The 22,954-nt window shown below is 46.7% G+C and overlaps 1 protein-coding gene across 2 annotated transcripts in view; it reads right to left on the reverse strand.

The window, feature by feature from the left end:
* The window catches only part of ATP13A5 (ATPase 13A5), a 32,160-nt gene extending 13,642 nt beyond the window's left edge, over positions 1-18,518 (reverse strand). Inside the window, exons 1-15 of one of the 2 annotated variants that reach the window (XM_072042211.1) lie at positions 18,155-18,517; positions 14,260-14,433; positions 13,142-13,288; positions 12,864-12,934; positions 12,707-12,787; positions 12,085-12,154; positions 10,164-10,298; positions 7,773-7,845; positions 6,836-6,967; positions 6,044-6,214; positions 5,663-5,820; positions 5,257-5,445; positions 4,951-5,012; positions 2,351-2,501; positions 992-1,075 (exon numbers count right to left, since the gene is read on the reverse strand). In XM_072042211.1, the coding sequence (XP_071898312.1) occupies positions 992-1,075; positions 2,351-2,501; positions 4,951-5,012; positions 5,257-5,445; positions 5,663-5,820; positions 6,044-6,214; positions 6,836-6,967; positions 7,773-7,845; positions 10,164-10,298; positions 12,085-12,154; positions 12,707-12,787; positions 12,864-12,934; positions 13,142-13,288; positions 14,260-14,433; positions 18,155-18,217 (1,761 nt within the window). In that variant the 5' untranslated portion in view covers positions 18,218-18,517. Of the gene's footprint in view, positions 1-991; positions 1,076-2,350; positions 2,502-4,950; positions 5,013-5,256; positions 5,446-5,662; positions 5,821-6,043; positions 6,215-6,835; positions 6,968-7,772; positions 7,846-10,163; positions 10,299-12,084; positions 12,155-12,706; positions 12,788-12,863; positions 12,935-13,141; positions 13,289-14,259; positions 14,434-18,154 lie in introns of both variants that reach the window. The other variant, XM_072042212.1, reaches the window with a different exon arrangement.
* Between the last annotated feature and the right edge of the window lie 4,436 nt (positions 18,519-22,954).

A 22,954-nucleotide genomic window follows, 5' to 3' on the forward strand; every position in this document is an offset into this window, starting at 1 on the left:
TTCTGGCTTAGGTGATTTATTATTGATAGGAGACAGTTTTAGTATTTTCTGGCTATAGGATCAGATCACTAATAACAAGTTTAGGAAACACAGTTTCAAAAACAGTGGCTTCCTAGCACACTTCCCATGAACCTCAGTGTTTTTCTTAATATTCAGCTTGTTTTCTGGGCTTTGTCCCAGGTTTTCTCTTAGCAACCACATACTGATGCAATATTCCTGGAGTTACAGACAGAGGAACAGAAAATTGATGTTAGAGTGACATTACCAAGGGAACAGAGCAATGCTAGAAATAAGATTGTTTTCCATGTTGCCACAGCACTGTCTTTGTGGTACTGCTAACAGAAATCACCCCCCTTCTGTTGGGAAGAAGCTGTCTGGGTTAATGTACAGGCTGGAAACGTAACAATTTTCAGCCATAAAAATATGGGGCTCCTGCCTGGATTTTCAAGAGATGGGGTGAAGCAAACAACACCATACTTTGGGGTGAGGCTGGTGAATCTGTCAGTGGGCTTGCACAGCCATTAGCAGCAGACTTGTCCATGCTCCTAGCTGCAGTGACTCGACCTTAAAGTGCCTCTTCCTGGAGATAAAGCTGTGCTTTAGATATTTTTCTAGATTGCAAGCTTTCTTTACAATGGTCTCCACTTAGACTGGTCATAAAGCTTCATTATGGCAGCAGTTTTATTGGGTGAGGAAGCAGAAGTCTGTATCTGTTATTAGTGTAAGTAGCAGAGCTGGAAATGAGAGGGTTTTAGGCACAAGAGCCCTTCTGGAAGTGAAGCTCGGGGCAGCTCCCTAAGTTTAATCAGAATCTGCTTTTCAGGTCCTCAGCTTCCAGGCACTCTGTTCACAGGAAAGATACACCACAGGACCAAGAGTGGAGAAAAGGCCTATTGCAGCCAGTCACCAAGTTAAATAGTGCATGTACTAGAAGCTTCACAAGCTGGATGTTGAAAGCACAGAATATTAATTCCCAGAAAGCCAGACTCACGCTGCTGGCCTTTGGCCCCGGTCTAACAATGCAGGTGTGAAGAGCACCAGCCCCATCCTGAGACATGTTGGACTCTTCTATCTCCTGGACATGAAAAAAAAAAAGAAAAAAAAAAGAAAAAAAAGTTATTTCTGATGTTCCTTGTTTTGTATTTTTTGGCTTCACACCTGTCTGTTAAAAACAGGGATGGCAGCACATGACAGCATGTTTCCCCTTTGCTGTTGGCACCCAGCTGCCACAGTGTTTTGTTGTAATCTATGAGGTCTTTCTATCCATCATCACTGACAACCTCCCTGCAGTCCTGTCCTTAGCAGAAGCCTACAGGGCACTGCATCTTTAGACCTGATGAGAGCAAAAAACCTGTGTCAAATTTTGTTTTCTCTAAATCGAAGTCCCACAGAAATTTAATGTCATAGCAACAAAAAGAAAAGAGAACTAATCCCTATCTAGCTGGTTTTATCTTCCAGCCTCCTGCTTTAAAAGACTCTCACTGATGTTCTGTGCAGAAACAGAGTGGCAGTTTTAGGTGTAGGATGCTTTAGCCCTCCATCTTAGCTACTTTGTGTACTGCCAAGGCTGATTCCCCCTCATTGTCCCCTTCTGCTGTTGTTGGAGCAGAGCTCTGCTGCTGCTTGTCCTTCCACCAGCCCGATGCCTTCCCACAGTGCTTCTGCGAGAGCTGCATCTGTTTTATTTATTGATTAGAGTCTCCTGAGGAAAAGCTTGAAGGAGAAGAGATGATGGGGCAGTTAACTGCAGTGACCCCAGAGCCCTTCCAGGCTGGGATGGGGAGAAGCAGCACCTTTCCATCCCTGCCCCCATAGCACAACCCTCCCCAGCGCTGCAGGTGCGCCCCAAGGCTCAGCCTCTCACCCCCTCCCCAGCTGTCTCAGTCTTGCTGTTCATTCAGCCTTAGGCTCCAGCCCTGGCTTCTCCATAGGGATGTCCCTTTGCTAATCAGAGAGAACAGCCCTCAGCACAAGGGCACAGAAACCTGCCCTCATGCTTCCTCGGCTGGCCTGTGCTCTGTGTGTAGCCAGCAGCACAGTCTGAGCCCCGGCTTCCAGCAGCAAGGCTCCCCCTCTGCTTCGTTACAGTCCAACATTTACAAATCAAATTAAGAGAGCAAACACAGGCATCCCTGAGTAAAAGGATTGCTGGACTACAAAAAAAAAAAAAAAAAAAAAAAAAAAAAACAGTTGTAGTGCTGCAAATCTGCCACGAGGTTAGTAGGGATAACAGCAAATTCCATCTGTTGTGACCAGGACTGAAAGGGTTTCCCCTACAGACATGCCTTGGAGCTTGGCCTTGACCCGGGGGCTGTGCTTTGGAGGTTGCAGATGACACGAGTCACGTTACCCAGTGCGTGCCCTCAAACATTTTCAGGTCCAGTGGATCTCCTTGAATCTTCTTATCCAAAACCACCAAGGAATGGCAGCTTGCCATGACTCCACACACAGGTCCCCAGGGCAGAGGAGTGCTGGATGGAAACTCGTGAATTTTCTGAAACCTGGTTAAAAGCAGAATGTTAGTGGGACTGATAACAAGAAGGATGCAGAGAAGCCCCCGGCTAGCACATACATGTACAGGTGCAGCTTTGCTACATTAGTGGTGCTGAGCCCCAAAACAGCAAGCAACTTACTGTCCTACCCTTCCTTCTGATAACAGCTCAGGGGCACTAAGGAGTCTAAAATGTCCCCAGCAATTAATTGTCATGAGTTTAGCTTGATGCAAATTAACTGAGAAGGGAAGACAGAGGGGCTGGTACAGGACTGCTTAGCAATTGCTGTTTGGTATTAGAGCAGAGAAGATGCTATCAGAAAGAAAACAACTTGCAGCAGAGACCTCCGAGGCATTTAGCAATATGGCCTTGGAGAGCCTCCACTTCCACTGGTAGTTCTGCAAACCCATAGACACCAGATGCTTGTCCCTCACCTTGGTTTTTAAAAATGGGCAAGCCAGACTTCTATTGAGTTACTTGAGGCACACTATTAAAGATCCATGTCCTGATTTATTTCTTTGGAAAGCCTTGAGATTTATTCCCTCTCTGGCCCTGCAGAGCATGTGTGCAGCTGGGCTGGCTGAAGGTTCTGCTATTTTGCCATGGAAGTTAGTTCTCAGAGTCTTCTCACAGACATTTTTTCCTTCTAAGAAACTGGCTGGCTGGCAAGCTGTGTCTGCCAGACCAGAACATAGCCCATTACCATTTAGGCTGACATGTTAAGGAGAAATTTAAATAATTTTTATTTACCTTTGATCATCACTAGCATCCCATTTCTAAAACAGGCACAGTGAAATGCATCTGGAAGCAAGCAGCAAGACAGCTCGCAGCTCTATTAAAAGGAACAATGAATCCCAGGACCTGTCATCCCTCTGGGCCATCAGAGTCTGTTCTGTTTCCAGCAAATTATACCTTGTTCTCAGGCTGGTCATAATTGGCTTATTAATTAATTAATACTTGAGAGACACCGTGAAAATGCTAAACAACATAAAACCAACAAACATTTGTATCTTATTAAACATACAATAGGATATTTTGCAAGTGGAATGAAATTCCTTTACTGTCATTGCCTCACAGTATTCAGATTAGCTGACAGCTAGTGTTATAATGTGTTTAAGAATGTGAATATTTAAGAAAGAGTAATTATGTAAATACACTAATGAGATCAACACAGCCAGCAATAGCTCCTCCTTGCATTCTGGCAAGCCACCAGCACTGGTTCCCAGCTGGGCATAGATATGACATGTCAGCAGAGACAGACTTATGTTCTGACACCTCACAGAGTTCGTTATTATGAGGATTTATTCTGATATATGGGTCCAATTTTGCTCTGCTGCCCACATGAGCAGACACTACCTGCAAGGCTACCTTGGTGGAAATCCCTCTGGCATTTGCCAGCCTCCTGGGGGGCTCCCAGCCCATCCAACATCTCCTGCTCAGCATGGCCTCCCTGGGGCACTGGATGGGCACCAAGAAGGGACCATGCTATCTGCCTGTGGTTTGGTCCTGCTGGAGGAGTATTTTATCGGTTGACACTTATTAATCTCTTCTCATTAATTTGCATCAGATAGCAATTTTCTCTATATCCTTTGAGGAAGTATTGGGAATGTGATTTTTCTCCCACAATGAATTCATCCTATCATTCATTATAGCATGATTATCTCTGTGGTGTTGAGGTATCTTATATATTAACAGCAACTAATGAAATCCAGAAGTAGATATGGGTGTGTGATTTGTCCTGGCCACTGCAAAAGATTAATATTTTGAGTTGGCATAATATGCAGGCTGCACAGCAGAGCTGAAGTCTGTTATTGTATTTTCATAATATGAATTAAATAGTATAATTCTGGATATAGTCAGGTTTAATATTTGCATACTGGATATCTCTTGAGGCTTTCAGTGCTCCTTGGGCTTGGATTTGAGATGGAGCATGCCAGGGCTATGAGGGAGTCTGTAAGGACACCTAAGCTTTGCAGGTCTGATCTGTGGTCTCATGGATTTTTGCAGTGTTTACAGAAGGTAGGCGAGATTTGACAGGCACTGAAGATGGCAACACTTCATTTCAACAGAAGGAGCATTATCCTAACCCTTAAAGGATGAAAGGTTTATTGAACAGATTAAGAATATTTATTGAACTATGCTACGAATGACATAATTGAAAAGCTCTGTGCATATTCTCCAAATCCCCATGGGGTAATTAAAAGCACTCACACTGCTGCTGGCTTCTGCCTTGAATTAGCAGCTGTGCTCACCACTACACAAGGCACTGTATTTGCAAGGAAGGAGCTGAGCAGAGGGCAGGGATCTTCAACCCCTGCCTCCCCCAAGTCCCTCACCTCTTGCTGTATGTTCTTTGCTGTCTCTCCCTATCCCATGCCACCACCCCCCTGCCAATCTGACCGCTGGGCAATACCTCTGCACTGGAGATGGGTCCCCTCTAAAGGAAATCCTTCCTTACCAGCCTCCCTCAGAAGGCAGGACACCCCACAGGTCCAGTCCGTCTTCTGTCAGTGTGCCTGTCTAAAATGAGATAAATGCCCGTTACCTTTTCCTGCCCACCTCTTCCCCTGACACATACCCAGGGCTCCTTCCTGGGCAGGGTAATGAAAGCCTCATGCCCCCAGTGTCACCCTGCCCCACAGGCACCCACAGAGGATGTTTGCATGGGGGCAGGTGAGAGATGACTGGGGAGAAATAAAAATAAGAGATAAAATAACCACTATGCATCCCCCAGCATCTTTGAGTGCCCCAGGAAGTGCCTTACTTTGTCAAAGCAAACAAGGTTGATCTGCCCGCAGATATTAATCCTCTGCGGAGTGATGCAGAAAATCTTCTTTTTCTTCAGCCTCCTTTGGGCATAAACAGTGCCTGTGGTCAAGGCAGCGGGGATCGCGGGAGGCACAGCCACGGTGAGGAGGAGGAGGGCCATAGCCACTACTTCTGCCACCGGCTTCTGCAAGCAGCCAGAGCAACAGGCAGTGAGGTGGGGGCAACAGCCCCCTGGGGGTCCCTGCTGCCACAGAGCAACGCACCCCAAGCTCTGACCATGGATTTATTCTGCTTCTTTCTGTCCTGTCCCCGCATGCAGCAGCAGACTTGACTGCAGAAACAGAAGATATTCCAGTGGCCTCGGAGCTGGTGTGCAGCCTGGGAGCACTGCCTGTACTTACTTGGTGGTACGTGAACACGCACACGGTATATATCAGTCCCAGCACGCCGATGGTGGAGAGGCCTATGATGAACTTGAAGGCGTCTCTGTAGAGCTGGAAGTTCATGGGCTTGGGGTAGAGGATGGATCTCACCAGGTCGCCTTTAGCGGTGTTGAACCCTGTGTGAAGACATGAGCCTTACATCGCATCGGTGACAAAGCAGTGGCATGGCGAGCCAGCTCTGTCAGAAAGGGATGGCACCGCACAGGCCTCGGCCATCAGGTGGCAGAGAGGACCGCTTGGGTGTGGCAGAGCCACAAGAGTTACAAGGAGACACCAGCTCTCCCATCAGTCTCTTGGGAAGCCATTTTCCCCAGTCTGGTCAAAAAACAGAGGACATACCAGTTTGCAGCACCACAGCTCTCACTGGCCCTCTGCCAGTCGGCTTCGTCTGAATGACTTCAGTCCCACAGAAGAGGACGTGTCTCCGGTAGTCCTCCATGCTGTGGGTTTTCCAGGGCATCAGACTCTCCGTGAGAGGCAAGGGGGTTTTAGTAACTGGAATACTTTCACCTGAGAACAGCAGTGTGCAGCTTCACTTAAAGGAGATTTAAGAGTCTTATCAGATTGTGCATATTAAAAAATAACAGCACCCTTTAGGTGCTTAAGCTTACCTGACTAATCAGCTTGCTTAAGTACTTACAGATGTGGATTTGTGGTGACAAGCCATTACAATTTTCATGTCAGAGTCCATCTGTGGCTTCTCTGAGCATTTACTGTCAATGGGCTTGGGACAAATTTCACCCCTGGCCCAAGTTCAGGCCTTGCAGTGGCTCAGTGTTTGCTGAAATGCTGACTCATGTGCTCATACATGGCCTGCTTGAACCAAGCCACTGCAAGATCAGAATCCAAAAAGCCAGAAAATACATATTCATTGTGTTTGAATATTTTCACTTTCTGCTCCTGACAGTATTTTAATCCTACTTTTGTGTATGTGTGGATAAGAAATACATATTACACAATGGCAGTGTTCAAAAGCCCAAGACAGCTGTGAATTATTCAAGCCACAGTTTTCCCACCTCCTGCTGCAAACTATTCTAATAAATAGTAAACAATTTTCTGTCAGAACAGAGAGACATCTCCCTGACAGAGAACCTGCACAGGGTGTTAACATTTCAAACTCTAAGGCTGCACCTGTGAGCATCCCTTCATTCACAACGCAGCTCCCATCAATCAGGATGGCATCACATGGGAGAGAGAGCTTTTTTCCATCTAAAAGAAACACATCTCCTGGGACTAAGTAACGAGACTCCAGCTCTTTGCAACCTGTAGAATAATATGAAAATGAACTTCATTTGTGCTCAAGTTCTGAGCAATAAAAAACAAGTTTCAAAGCACACATAACATCACAAAACTTCTACACTGCATGATTTAAGACCAGTGCCTTTTAGAAATAAAACTGGCTGAAAAGCAATAGCACAAAGGTAAGCCTTTGTCTGAACGTCTTCCTCCAAGTAGGTGTCTGCAGTTTTATTGGCTTAGTGTCCACAAAATTCTGACCTCAAAAACCTATCTAAGGCCCTTACATCTCTCATCAACCCTAGAAATTGCATATCTGAGCACCTTTGGGAGGCAAAAATACTATAACCCCTATTTTATGGGCAAGGAACTGAGACACAGGGAAGGAAGCATGTACCTCGGTGGGAGCCATATATCCAGACTCATCGAGACTCATTCACAAGCTACTTGACAAGTTTGTGAAAGTAGCCTATAGCAGGGCAGGGAAGCAGATCTCTGAAGGCCAGAGTTGTTATCTGGTTGCTTGTTTGGGAAATTAAGTTTTCCAAGGTGTTCCCAACTCTCAACATAAATTACTGGGCTTGCCTGTATCATTACAGATGCTGTAGATATCGGTGATAATGACACAGATGCATCATTACTGCATCGCATAGGCTGTTCCCGCAGATCTCACTGCCCTTCCCAGCTCACCTCCCTCTGCCCCATTCTCCCTGCAGCTTGCCCTTCACGTTTCGGCCATGGAAACCAAGAGGAGCTGTGCAATTCCAGATACATTTCAACACATCAGTTAATTACACAGGCCTGTGAGGAAAATGAGACTCAGATGACTCACCTTCACTCTTCATGCAGACTGTAACCTGGACTTTGTTATGCTCCTCAACAAGGTCATGCAGCTTAGTAGACTGCTGTTGATGGGAAAGCAATAGCAGTGTTGAAACACCAATGCTCAAGCTGAGCAGCATGTTACAATTCACTGATCATGTTAATATCATAGAAACTGAGCTCTGCTGAGTTATCCAGGGGAGTTTTCACATCTCTCTCTAGAAGTCAGGATGCTGATTCATAGTTACCCTGGAACAAGCTGCTGTGGGAACTTGGACCAAATTTTCAACTTGCTTTGACTCATGCTGCTGCACCTCCCTTGACTTGCATGGGGCTATCCCCTGCTTCATAACAGATCAAGTCTCCTCAGCTGCAACACTGTTACCTGCAGCCCCTTAATAAAGGGCTTCTTTTTGCTCAAGTCTTATCCTTGCTAGGAGGCTTCCAACGAAACCACCCAGTTGTAAAGAGTGCCATTACAACACTGCCATTGCAAGAAGAAAAATTCTAATTTGACTAGGTGTCTGTGCTTTGCGTGTTTTTGCAATCTAATTCAGACAATTATGTACCCTGAGATAATGATGAAGTCAGCTGTCATTGCAAGACCATTAGAGAGAATGTGCTATCTTGATTTAGAAGTTGCAATTGGGAAAAAAAAAATAATAATCCCCAAGTGTGGATTTCTTCATTAGCATTGTTCTTGTGAGGATGTCAAACCAGTTTGAAGAATATCCGGAGGCCCCAAACATTGTATTTCATCCTGCCAAAGTTATCAGTCGCACAATAAAACTGGCCTTGCCAAGAAAAGCTGAACGGACCGTATCTGTTCTTGGTGCTCTGCAATACCAGGGCACGACATCACCGCTTTAGGGATAAAGGTACTCTTAAAGGGATGCAAGTGCTTGTTCAACACGGGAGTGCTATTCATCCTACATGACACATACAGATCTTAGCCTGAGATACAGAAATGGTATTCATGGCCAACACACCTGTGCTGGCAAGAGCCCCAGCTATTCAGAAAGCGCTCGCTGAGACCGGCATGAGACTGGAACAAGGCAGCAATACAAGCATGCCCTTGGCAGAGAGGGTGCGTGGTGCATGGAGTGCCGTGTCAGCAGAGCACTGCAGTGAGCACACGCTGCCCAAAGGCCCTCAAGCCCAGGGAGCTATGCAGGAGCATGCTGTGTGCCCCAGCAGCCCATGGAAAAGAAGGGTCAGCTCAGCCTCCTCCTCAAAAGACAAATCATTACCTCCCACGGGCAGCATTTCGCAGAGCAGCCTGCTGTATGCCTGGCTCAAGAAGCTGTTCCCAGGGCTGAATCTGGCCCCTGACCAATCATTTAGTGCAGGAAGTCTGGTTTGAGCAGTGCCTTTGGAGGCAACATGAGCTATGCCTGACTTTGAAGCAGCACACAAGTGCTCGGTCTGGCTTTGAGCAGGACTTCCAGTGCCATGCACCCCATGGCTGCCTTCCCATCACCCCAGCACCACCTCCACCATGTCACTCCGTCCATGGGAGCTGCGCTCCTCAGCACTGTCCTGTAACCTCTGCATTCTTCCTGCAGATTAACAAAACATTCACCAGGACTCAGGAACCCCCAGTTCCTTTCTGCTTTTAAATAATGCATTCCCCTGTATTGTCAAGAAGTAAAGTCCAGAACAAACTAAAATGTTGCCTACTGGACTTCTGCTCTTACCACTTTCCTTTTTTCTGTATTTTCATTTGTATAGTTTCTCTCTTCTTCCTTATCACACCTTTTTACCATGTGATTTTTGCCTTCCTTGTTTATTTAAAGTGAGCTCAGGGACTAAGGAAGCAGTTTCCAAGTGCCCTGTGAGTGTTCTGCCCTTCCAGCAGGCACCTCACCTGCCTGAATGCGGAGACTCAATGGCCTGCAGCCACTGTGTAAGGCTCACCTTGATCTATGTTCCTCTGCCACAGAGGCTGAAGATTCCAGCCATCACATGAGTGCTTTAGGTCAAAAGGTGAATGAGCTGAGACTACTAGAAAATGCTTCTAAGGAGCAGTATTTGTGACAGAAGTATTGAACAAATTTGAGAATTTAAAAAAAAAGTCATGCTTCTTTTTGCTGTTAAGACCCACTATTCAGCGGACCTTAAGGGAAGTCAAGTCTCCTGAAATTACAGTAGGAACCAGACTCATGGGTACAGTCCACCCTCTTAAAATCCTATGAACCCCACGTGTCAGGACTTGAATCCTCTTTAATTCTTGGGAAGATCAAGACCACCGCGTCTGAACCTTTTACTCTTCTGTAGTAACAAATCTGCAGCAATACATCAGAATACAGAGTAATACATGTAACAAATAACCAGAAGGAGCACAGAAATAGCTACTTATTGTGGCTGTGATGAAGTTGCTATCAGGCTGCATGGCACTCACCTGTCGGAGGTCATACACAGTTAGGCCAACAGAAATGATCGACAGGATTATGATAGCCACCGAATATTCAATGTAGCCTTGGCACAGCCACAGCGTGAGGGTGAAGGCTTGGAATACATAGAAGGGGTTTAAAATCTGCAAACATAAATGTAACAGCTGTCAGGGGATGGACGTAACACTGGGCAGCAGAGACGGGGTGTAGGAAGAAGGGAGAACATTTCATTACTATGTCTAGGAGTCTTCAACACCAACTTGAAGGATTGTTTTGCCATCACAAGACAATGCTTTCATGGTTGTTTTAGAGCATTAATAGCCCCCATCTCTGAGTTTACCAGCTTACATGTAACTCATGGTATTTGTAATTAAAAGCTGTTGCTCACCAGTAACTGTGCAGCAGCAACTAGGATGGCAACTTAAAGTCAGACTTAAGGGACTTTTAGTCAGTTGGTTTCTCACTGTAGCCGTCTAACAAAGGTGACCTTAACATTGCTGATTCTAAGTAATCTCTACACAGATGGGAGAAAGAGGGAAGAAGACTGAACTGCAGTAATTGCCTTTAACACATTGTGATGTAAGAATGTCAGTGTGGATATATTTATTTACAAGAAGAAAAATCTCAGAAAAAATAAGGGTCTGTGGGGCTATCAGTCTCAGACTACAGCTAAATTGGAGGCTTGATTTTCTCTCACTTTCATACTTTTGGCTACTCTGCATTCTGACATTCTAGTCATTCACTTGAATGCATTATGCTAAACCAGGCAACAAGCCCCACTGAAATTCAGCTCAGAATATAATTGTGGTTATTGTGGTATCTAACTAACAACAAAAGAGTTAGATTAAATTTTTCATAGAATTGCCCACTATGCGGTGTGTCTGAAGGAGTGACAGACTTCTCTGTAGAACTGATATAACTAAAATAGCCACCGAAAGAGCTGTCTGCATAAGGATTAGAACTGAATTATTCATCTGACAAATTTGGTCCCTCGATGAAAATTTAATGCACTCTTCAACATTCACTAGGACAAAGAGCCAGACACTAAATCAGGATGCCAGTCTTCAACCACTGATGCTGTATCTGGACTGAAATACCACCAGCTTACAAGGACCACTCTGCCTTCAGGCACCACCATCAATATTTCAATCACGAAGCTTCCGACTTGAATGGAAGTGCAAAGTTCAGATTAAATAAACTTTTTTAGAGTGCTACACTGGAGTTCTCTTCAAGACTATCTCCAGAGGGCACTGAAAAGTTGGTGATATGAAATCCAACCAATTTCAGGGGCCCTGGAGCTTCTTAATGTATTTTGTGGGGTTTCAAAAAACTCCTCTTAAAGTTCAGAAATGTGCTGACACATCCTAGCTTGGAGCCCCGCATCACTCATAGCTCTTTTCTATTTTAGAAATACTGACGTTGTATCCATAGTCCATTAACGTGAACGCTGATAGCATGATATCCTGTATGCAAAGCCTTTGCATGCAGGTTGGAAAAAATATACGTCCACCATTTCTGTATGTAAACTCAGCCAGTAACCATCCACATGTCTCTCCTCTTATTCACAAGATGAGTTAGTTTTCTCTTCTGTGGAGGAAAGGTAGTCCTGCAGTATGTCCTTACTGACCCAGGAAACATGTGCCTTGCCTCTATGCCATAGGAGAAAAGGAAGTTGCTAGGTGAATAAAATTACAAGAATTTTGCACGTTTTAAGCACACTCATGATTTACACTGCTGTGGAGGCCACAAGCCCAGCAGCAGAATTTCTTATGTTTTATCTTTTAGTAGTCCAAATGTAGTATAAAGGAGGTTCACCAACTTTCCTGTCTCATGCCTATGAAGCATCAACTGCTCCATCCCAGAGTGCCCAGGCAAGGTCTCAAAACCACTTCATACCTGTCCTACCCAACTCCAGTCAGACTTACTGACCTCTTTAAAAAGCAGCTTCCAAATGGGGCGAATTTCAACTTCAATGGCATTAGGCCCACACACCAGCTGCCTGTAGGAAGGGAGAGAAGAGTTCCCCACATCGTAGCTTAGTCACACAGGTAAGACTTCATGCAGAAAGCTGTGTGCCCAAATAACATTAACAATTATCTAAACAGGTAACTCCTGGGGACACAGTTGGCTGAGCAGGACAAATAAATCTGTCAAGAAGCTATTGTATCTGAGAGGATTTTACCCAGAGGCAGAAGTTTGGTATTTCCTTGTTGAAAAGATTGTCAAGTTTGCTGCTAAGCCCCATGATGAACTCTCTGGAGGGCTTTTAAGGAGATGCTGGCAAGGTAAGCCAGTCAAGGCTTGCTGTGCCCTGAACCCAAGCTGGAACTGGTGGTGTTTTCCCCAGACTTACTTTGGCATCACTAAGAACACAAAAAGCTCAGTAAGGTGTGGGGGATAATGATTTTGCACCTTCCTGAATGCCACCCATGCAGTTCGCACTGCCTTACTACTACGGTGAGTAGCAAAACCTCACGTGAAATTAATATAGAGAATTAATGGGTCATACGGTCATAATTAGCTCAGGTATCAACGCATATGGAGACTGTACCTGATCTTCTGGTCTTCCCTTGTCAGGCCAGCTCCGAACTTGTGGTGTATGCTGTGACACGTATTGCTGTCTTCTAATGATCTGGGTGAACAGAAGAGAGTTCACAAAGGGGACTCCCTTACTACAAAGGATTTGATAACAGGTTGCTGACACTCACCCAACTTTCTTGAACTGTTTTACAGAAAAGTCCCAAATGTAACGGATTTTCTGCACCTGTATACATCTCACCTGCAAGATCAAACAGCAGAAATTCCTTTTGACTTTCAGGGAAAACCACCTCACTATGTTACAGAAACAGTTCCCCTTGTCTTAGGAGAAAGCTTCAGCTTATGAAAACAGGACTTGCAGGAAGATGCTGACAGAGCATTTTGGGGAGCCTCCAGGTGCCTTGACTCATTAGTTCACCCATCATCTTCTTGCCATGTTTCTTCTTACCTTTAATTGTGGCTTCTTTACAGCTCTGTTTATAACAGAGTCTTTGTCAGCTACGAGAGGACATTCTGAAGTACTGCCATCAGGCAGTGCCAATGCAGACAAATCAATCCAGGTCACCTTCTTCCGGGTGTATCTCTGAAACTCATCCTAGAGAAATAGAGCCCAGTTTACTGACAACCCCAAATGTTGCCTGAGATAACGTTTCCTGACTCTGAGAAGTACATATGAGATTCCCAGAGACCAGCAGCACTGTGGCATCATTGCAGTCATAGCAAATGTAAGCCCATAGCAACAGGGATGCTGGGTACTGGTGCTTTAGCACTGATCAGTAAAGCATTTTGAAGTCAATCACACAGTCATATCCATTTGCTGTGATTCATGCTTTGGAGGAATTTCAGAGAAGATGAAACCAAGCCAGATGTGCTTCAATAGTTACTGGGTGGATATTCAAACTATGGACCAGACTAGAGCTAGCTAGAAGCAAAAGCTTTCTGAAATATTTTTAGTGTGGACATTGAATCCTCAGCACCAGCTACTGTGCTCTGCAGATCTCCTATAATGCTGTGTTACTTGTGTTACATCCACAGCCAAAAGCAACTCAGCTTTACTGTTACAGATGCACTTGTCAGACTGAATTGTCCTTTAATCACTTTAGTCTCATCTAACTAGTTACAATAAGCAGTAGATTACTCTTTTAGTGGTTTGAGTGTATTTATATTAGGGACATCATTGCAATATTGGCCATTAAGTGTTTTAAGTATTTGCTCTGATAGAATTGTGTTAGGTTTTACTTCACAGTGATGGAGTCCCAGAATACAACTAATGCCTAAAATCTAGCTCTCCAAAAGCTATCTCCTCAACATTCTCTGATAACTTCAAAGCAAAAAGGTTACTAGCAGGATGGTCCCTCCTGCAAAGGCAGTTAGCTCTACCTCTTGTACACAGAGGATGGGAAGAGGCAGAGCTGCACTGAAGCTTCACTCATCCCTGCCCCTACACTTCCAAACGTGGAGAGCGTTATTAGCCTGCTGCATCATGCAGGCACAGAACAACAAGCTGCCCAATTTGGGAAAACAAAAGGCTCTGCAAACAGCAGTAAGGCATGAGGGTGAACATACGGTGGTTCTGAGCAGAACTATGTCCGCCTCTTCCAAGCTGCAGGGGATGCAGTTTGCCCACACGTCCCATTCCGGCTTCCAGTAGAACAGCAGCAGCAGAGCCCCACAGGACAAGATGTATCCAGTAATGCACAAGGTCTTGCGGTAGCCTTGGGTTTTGTAGCCAAAAATCTCCTGTACAGCAAAGAGAAAGCACTCTTTGTTAACAAGCTTGACCTTGTCCTTTGTTCATCAGAAAGCCCGAGCTTATTGGAAAGAAACGCTGGTGACTGAGGCCCTCATAGCAGCCTGAGGTCATTTTAGGAAATTAGAGTTTGCTGATTGACATGGCATAGTTAAGCACACAGAGCTGCTAGGAGGAGGAGGATGCCAGGCTGCTGCCGACAGAGGAGTGGTCTAATGTCAGCTCTCCCAGGATTTCTGAGAAACTAGCTCTGGTCTGGAGCTTTTACCATCAAGACCGGTCGCAGTAACATGTCTTTCTGCAGTGTCAGCACCTGCCTGCAACCCAGGTGAGTCTCCACGTGAGCTCAGTGCCAAAGCCCACCTCATAGGGGAGGAACAGAACAGACTCTGCCTGGGGGAGGGAAAATGGCCAAGCCCCAGGCGAGTCCTCTTGGATGTGCCTACCAGCATGTTACCCTCCACCACGCATACTGTACCTTGAGAATGAGTACATAAGGACCCTCTGGCTTTGTATGCCCCACTCACTCACCAGCAGCAGTGTCTGTCCCTTTCTGCCTGCCCCCAGGCACCAGAGCAGGAATCCACGCAGCCCCCACGACAGGGCTCCCTCTGTGACACCCATGCTAGTGTAATTTGTGTAAATGCTTATTTGGGAAAAGAGCTTTTGTTTGTTTCAGGCTGAAGTGAAAACCTAACAGAAGATTATTTATTTTTTTTGTGTTGGAGTCTCCACTGGAAATAAAACCGTTGCCTCAGCGAGGTGTCTCCCTTTCTGCTGCAGCAATCTTCTTTGTTTCCCCACACAGAGTGCTTCCTGGACATCTCTTGGCTCCCTTCCCTGCCCCAAAAAGCCCAGAAACATCCCCGAGGGCTGCTGGCAAGGGCAGGGGTGCAGGGAAGCAGCTGCAGCATCACCCTCACTGCTCTGGGGTGCTGCTGGACAAGAAGCTGCAGGAGGAGCCCTGCACCATCACCTGGGTGAGACACCCAAGCCAGAGCTCATGAAACTGTACCCATGCTGTGTGGCCACTGGAGCATGAGGCACCTGCCCCCAAGGAGGCATTTGGTGACTGCAGGTGTAGGCAGAGGTAGGGAGTAAAAGGAAATGTTCCTTTATATCTATGTGTGGCTACATGGCAGGGTCTGGGTGTTTTCCAGAGGAGCTTGCCAATTAAATTACACAATGTGATATGGGAGCACAACCTGCTATTGACACAGCATCTGCATTTGAGAAGAGGCAGGGAAATGTTATTTAAAAATGTAAAAAAGTATAAAAATGAGGAAGTCCCACATCTGAATTACACACTAGAGAAATGACAGAAGGAAGGCTGGCACTTTACAGGATAGAATACGCAACAAGGCAGAGCTCCTTGGTGAGGGCTTGTACCAACAATTACACAGGTTCAAGTTCAGGTATAATTTTAAAGTGATTAAAAAGCAGTGGAGTAAGCACCTATTCAGTTTTAAGTGCGCAATTAACTTGATTTATCTGAACTCTGATCATAATCAACATAAACTAAGCTGAAATCAATGCAGTTCTACCGAAATAAAGATAATCATGCAGCCCTTGTACCAGCTAGAAAAATCCATTACAAAATAGCAGTGCAGCTTTTAAAGGTGCAGCAGGCAAAATATTATTTCTTTGAAGGGCACCAAAGTTTAAGCCAATAACCACAGATGTCGTTTTTGGGGTTGGAGGACAAATCAGTGTTCATAGCTAGGGAAACTCATGGTGAGTGGGGTTGAGCCCAGGCACGAGCCCAAGCAGAGGGGCAGAGCAGTCAGTCCTGATATAGCCACAGCACACAATGAAACAGCTGGACCATCCTGCACCAGTTGGGCGCAAGGGAACATATAACATGATAACGCACAGAGACTGCACGCTCAGTGCTCACAGGGTTGTGCCAAGAGCCAGAGCTGGGGGAACCCCCATTCACTGCAGGACTGCCCTGCTGAGCCAGCACCTGCCTGCCTGAGAAACGGTCCCCAAGTGCAGCACCTGGAAGCAAACAAGACAGGAAGAGGACGTGTTAAAAAAGGCAATGCCCAGCCCAAGCCAGGCAGCCTTGCACAAGGCATGTTGTGTCAGCAGCCTCCAGGGCAGAGCCAGGGCCCTTCCCTACCAGCAGGACTGCAGCCACAGGCTGGATGGGGTGAGGGAGGAGGCATCTCCTGGAGGTGGGTACTCAGCTGGGAGCACTGGTTCTTAGCTAAAAGGCTACTTGTGGCAACAGCCCCCCCCCCCAGCCACCCTTGCTGGCCACCCATCCCCATCAGGGAGCTGGTATTGCCACTGCTTCCTAGGCTCATAGTATGCATGCTTGGAGAGCCACCTCCCCACACCAGCTAGTGACACCCTGAAAGACACTGCCTGTAGCTATCCATGACACAGAGGATCACTTGCTGAATCCTTACCTGTCTACCGGGGCACACTTTTGATTTCGTGCTAAATCCAGCCTGAGCTCCCTGCTCTAAAACAAGCTCTTACGAGCTGTACAAGCAGCAGGCAAAGCTCAGCAGGGACTTACCAGAGGCAGCCAGCAGTGCTGAAGCCCCACCACTATTAGTAGCCCTGTGGGCAAACCTGATGCTGAGGTGCAGGTGTGCAGGGCAGCATCTCCCCCACCTGTGCCTACCCTGAGTGCCTGCATTGTCATGGTGCAGGCACTTTCTCAGTCCACAAGGCTGGGCAATGACACTGAGGAGATGCTGGGAAGCACCTGCTAGTGGCCATCTGCTTGCAGAGGACAGAGGATCCCATCGTGGGAAAAGCTCACTTTTGTGCTTCCAGTGCACGTAGCACATATGCATCCCTAGCACATACAGGGCTATATTTTACACCTGTGCAGAGGCATCTACTTCTGTGCCCACCTCATGCACAGAGAGCACCTGTATTCCAGCTGTTCCCTGCACAGATGGCTGGGGGAAAAGGCCTTACTACCACGCTCATCTGACTCTGTTTAATCAGTCCTCATTAGCAAGGAGAGGAAGAGTTTCCAACTCCTTGCATTTGCAAAGCAGTCCCTTAGTGCAGCCCTTCCAGGCTGCTGCACATAATCAATGATCAATAGTCAGTAATCAGTAACAATCAAAAATATGACGTAGATTCAATTACTATTAATTAAAAGCCCATAAGGACAAACTTTTGCTCCGGAAATGCTGCCATAAAAGACATAAAAGGATTCCTCTCATGAGAATTGTGGTAAACTTCGGTCATCTGCCCAATTTTCCTAGACCTGCTAAGCAGCAGAGACCCTGCACGGCAGAAGAGATTTAATTGCTGCTCCAGAGAAGGAGTGAGGATAAAGCTCATTTGTAAGCACCTTCTCTGTGACTTGCTTTCTGGTGACATGATGATATGGGAAGGGTACCTATAAGCAGAGATCATCACAGTTAGGGTGGAAAAGACAACAGAATAAAGAGGGGGGAAAGGGACACTGCTCTGTGGCCAGATGACTTCTGGTGGGCAAAGAGGTCTCTTCCATGTTCCATGCCTCTGGACTGAAGTATTGTGTTCCTTGGTCCTTACTTGGCCAAAATCAAAGTCAGCAAGGACTGATACAGGGTTTTGCCTTCACCAAGGCTGTGTTGAAGAGACAGTGCCCAAATGGTGTGTGAAACTGAAGAAGCAGAGGCATATCCAAAAGAAGCATGTGGGAAAAGAGGTACTCAAAGAAACCTAACCCCACCACAGTCCCCCAGTCCTTACCAGCTCATTTTCTTCATCCTTGTTGAGGAGCATACAATGATCCTTCCAAAACTTCTCCTCCATCTGACTGTCTTGTTTCCAGTCCTGGATGTCTTTGCTGGTGGGGTCATGCAATGTCAAGCACAGCTATGGGCTTGAGCTCAGAGCAGTGTTACAGCCAGCTCTCACCGCTGTCCTTTCTGCTGCCTTTTGAAAGTCTCATTGCGCACACATCTCCTATTATGCTCCCAGGAGAGGGAGGAAAATCCACCCTCACGTGTAAAGCCCTTAAATGCTTGGCTTGTGTAACACATGCATTTCTCTGCTTCCTGGCATCACTGTGCTCACCGGGGTGGGACAGGCTGGAGCAGAGCGCAGAGGGAGGGCGCCTGAGGGCTGGTGCCAGGGAGAAATCAAGGCACAGGGCAAGGAAAGGGGTGGGAGGGTGCCTCAGCCCCACGGTGAGCTGGCCCCAGAGCAGCCAGGCCAGCACTGGGCACTCCCTGCAGGATGCCTGTGGCGAGATGCACCACGTGTTTACATAACCAGCTTATGTAAAGGAACCTGAGATCGATTGTGTGACGGTCTGAAAAATGTTAACGTAAACAATGTCTCCTCAAGGACATCAAAAGACTATCAGATTCATGGATCACCTGCTACCCAAAACATGCCCAGCTTCATTCTCAGGCCTTTGTATAAAAGGTGTGTCTCATGCCATCCTATTCAGCATGCGGTAGCCACAGAGTGTCAATCCCACCAAAAGAGTGCCCAACACCAGTTCGGGGTAGTTCTCGCTGGCTGGTCCAGCAGTGCTGCCTGGTGAAGGGGATGTCTAACATCATGGCAGAGAACAGGAGAGGTCAGCAGCTTTCCTGACTCTGGCTCATCAGCAGGTAAGATTAATTGTTAATGGTATTGTGCCTGGTGGCTTTTCCCTTTTCCTTTTGCTTATGCTTAGATTGCTCACATTCTGCTCAGGCTTAATTATACTGGTACTCGCTGTATGTAGTTAGAATAAAATCCATCAGACTTAGTCCATGGTCTGTTGTCATTTTATCATCCAATACCCAAAGAACCCCTTTGTCCCATGACAGTGTCAGCAAGAGGCGTCTCCTCTGGGGACAAGGTCACACTGCCTGGGTCTGGACTTGGCTTCAGCACAGTGGAGCTGCATGCTGGGGCACTGACATGCAGGGATAGATCCAGTTTGACACCTCCCCCCTAGCTCTGGGCACCCCCTCAAACCCACATTTTGCTTCAAATTCTGCCTGAGATGCAGGGAAAGCAAAGGGGCTGGGTGGAGCCTCTGCAGAAGCCCAGCTGGGCAGCACAGCCCCACTGCACACCTTCCAGTCTCCTGTGCCCCCACTGTCAGGGACATTTTCCAAGCATTATCCTAAAATTGCTCTATCTCACTTCCATTCTCCTTCTGTCACAAAGCCTGAAAATGACCATTTATCCAGGCAGGAGAGATGTGCTATATTACCGTCCTGGAATAAATTACGTATTTGTGTGAAGAGAGGCAATGGCCCTGAGTTTGCTCAGACTGCTAGAAAACCCTTCTTGGCTCAGCCACAGGGAGGCTGTCACTGATGAGACTTGAGGATTTAGACCCCATAGACAGAGACTTTGTGCAATCTTTGTGATGGCAAATCAGGAATTCTTCCAATTTTTTCTTCCCCTAGGTAGGAGAGAGAATGATGTCCAGAGACTGCAGAGCTTGTCCACCAGTTCTCCCTCTGCAGCTTCATCCTGGAAAATACTCCAACAACCAAGAGAAGCATCTTTTACTAGGCAGACTGCTACAAATAAAACTGTTTATCCATGTTTCTTCTCTTTGAAACAGAGCAAGGAGAGCCCAGGCTCTCTGATGCTGTGATGAGCTAAGAGCACTTGTCATTTTGCTGCATCTTCAGTCTGCCTGGGGATGGCCCTGCATGATCCAGCCAGATCCATGTCTGCGGCTGCAGTGGTGTCCATGAAACAGCAAAGATGGACCAAACACTGAAAAATCCTGAAAAATTGGGATGATGGCAGGAAAATGCATATTTTTCCTTTTTTTTTTTTTTTTTTCCCTTAGCATTTTCATTGTGAACCACCTGGATGAATTCAGATTTCAACACCAGTACACAGTCCTCTCTGCCTCTCCCTCTCCTCTGAGAGGGCATCAGCAATCTCCTCCACCACACTGCTCAGCACACCAGCCACTGGCACACAGCAACCAGGATGTGATACACTTGCAGGTCACTCCACTCTATTGTTTTAAGAAGAAATGCTAATATCTGAGGAACTGTGTAGTGCTGGCACCTTGCCTTTCACGAGGTCCATCTATGTCCTCTATGACCTTCTTGTGGCGAAAGGCTTGTACACAAAGAGGTAATGTGCAACCACTGAAGGCAGGTGGTTGCTTAACACCAGCCAGTGCCTCCTGTAAGTCTCCAAGGGAAGGGAACTCATGTGAGGCATCATTAGCAGGGTTGTTTCATTAGTTCTCTCTATTTCAATCACCTGGGTGAGATGTATCTTATTTACATCAGTATGATCCAGACTCTGGACTGAATTCTCAGCAGTCCCGCCGTGTGGGGCAGCAGGCTGCCCACCACTAGGGCATTTACAAAGAGCTCCCCAAGCTAGGTGGGACACCTCCACCCCCAGTCCCACCAGGCTGTGGTGCCAGCAACTTAAATGTGAAAAAGAGAGACTTGGGGAATTAGAGACTTGGAGGATTACAGGCCAGCCAGCCCAACTTGAACACACAGAAAGCTGCGAGCAAAAATTCTTAACCAGTTTGTACTTAGCTAGGGGATAGTGAAATGATAAGGAGCAGCTAACATGGATCTGTCAGAGGAAGATCCTATCAAACCAATCTCATTTCCTCCCTGACAGGAAGATGCTCCAGGGAATAAGAGAGAAGCAGCTAATGTGGCATATTTAGACTTCAGTAAGGTTTCTGATAGAGCTCCTCAAGAGATATGAGGGTACTGGGAAATAGGATCCTTTCATGATGGGCTGAAGGGTTGAACTCAAAGTAGCTGTCAGCGGTTTGCTGTCCATCTCAGGGGAACCCAAAATATTCATGTTTTTGATAGCAGCCTGGATAATAGGACAGAGAAGGCAACCAAAATGTGTTGATGACACTGAGCTGGTAGAAGCATCTGCTTTAGAGGAAAGAAACAACGCAGCATGATTTGGGCATGTTAGCCATATGGAATCACCATATGAAATTCAGTAAAATGCTGCACTCAGTAGCTGGAGAAAAAATGTACAAAAAAAAAAAAAATGGGGAGGTGGTGTAAGTGTATGCCAGGGCAGGAGATGTAGCTAACGATGGCTGAGTATCCCCTTGCCAAAACTGTGACTGTCATTCTGAGTCACAGATACAGGAGGGCGGTGAGATCCGTCAGACAGGAGGAAATTATTCCACTCCACTTGGTGTTAGCAAGGTCTTGGCTAGAGTTCAGGCTCTAGGAAGGTGTGAGCTAAATGGAAGGAGTGAAAATGGTAACACGATTAAAAGTTGGGAAAACACGACCCACAAGGAAGTGTTGAATAACTGAGTTTGTTTAAACTAGAAAAGAAAAAGACTGAACTGAAACACAGAAACTTCTGTAGTACAGAAAAGAAGACAGTCAACCATATTTTTAATCCTATTTTTGTCAGAGACCAGCAGAAACCAGGCTAATTTATTGATAGAGTAAACAATTAGATTTTTTGAGTTAGGTTAGATATTTAGGAGGATTTTCTAAATTAAAGGGTATTCAAATACTCAAACAGGCTACCCAGGGCAAAAGAAATCTTGTCACTGCTTTAAGGAAAAACAGGACAAAATTTGCCAATGGTGATCTAAGGACAGATCTTGCCTCAGAGGCAGGAGATGTGCAAAGTAACCACGTCAGGTCCCGCTGTGTGATCTCTGCAGCATCCCCCTGAGGGGGAGATGTGCCCCCTGCACACACCGGGAAGAAAATTTGCTCTAAAGTACATCACTCACCAGCAAAGCAAGCAAAGCATGCAGATGGGCTGAAAGAACATAAAACCCCGCGACGCAAGGGAGCAGCTTCGTCTGCTGACAGTGGCCCTGTCATGTAGGGCCAAAGGGCCTGCTCAGGCCGAAGGGCAGGATGCCATTGCTGTCCGCACAAGCCCTGTGGACTCTGTGGGGCCGTCCTCACACCCTGCTCTGTGCTGGGACAGGATGGTGCTGGGACCCTTGGCAGGGAAGCAGAGTCTGGACAGTGATGAGACCTCTTCATGGTGACAAGCCCTGCGTGGCTGGAGGGCTAGGAAGTTTGTATTGCCTTGGCCTGCTGCCCGGCCCCAAGTCCATCCTGCTGGCAGATGACGGGGAGCATGGCACGATGCCTTGCCCTGGGAGGGCTGGATGGATGAGGCCCCTTCGCTGGGTCTGTTCACCCAACACAAGCACCCTCTGAGCCCCTCACCTACCAGGATGGGTTGCTTTCACACTCTCTATTTCACAGGAGAACAATCAAGACAAACCTGAGTCCCAGCATACCTGAAAGCCTTTCTCTTTCCCTTCTGGTAGGGCTGCCCAGGGCAGTGGTGAGGTGGCTCACTTTCCAGGAAGATCTCGTTGTTCCCATGGCTATTCCCAAGGAATCTCTGTCAGGCAGTGCTGCCCAGCCGGGACCCTCAGCATCAGCACCTCAGGGCCGTGTGTCCCCAGGGGAAGGTGGTGGGATGTGCTCAAGGCAGCACCACAGACGAGCTCTCTAAGAAACTGTGGGCAGTTTGTGTGTGGTTCCTGCAGCTGGAGCTAAAACACAACACTGCCTTGCCAGGTTCCTTGTTGGTTATCTG

The sequence above is a fragment of the Anas platyrhynchos genome, chromosome 9 (genome assembly GCF_047663525.1).
Source record: "Anas platyrhynchos isolate ZD024472 breed Pekin duck chromosome 9, IASCAAS_PekinDuck_T2T, whole genome shotgun sequence".
NCBI classification, from domain to species: domain Eukaryota; kingdom Metazoa; phylum Chordata; class Aves; order Anseriformes; family Anatidae; genus Anas; species Anas platyrhynchos.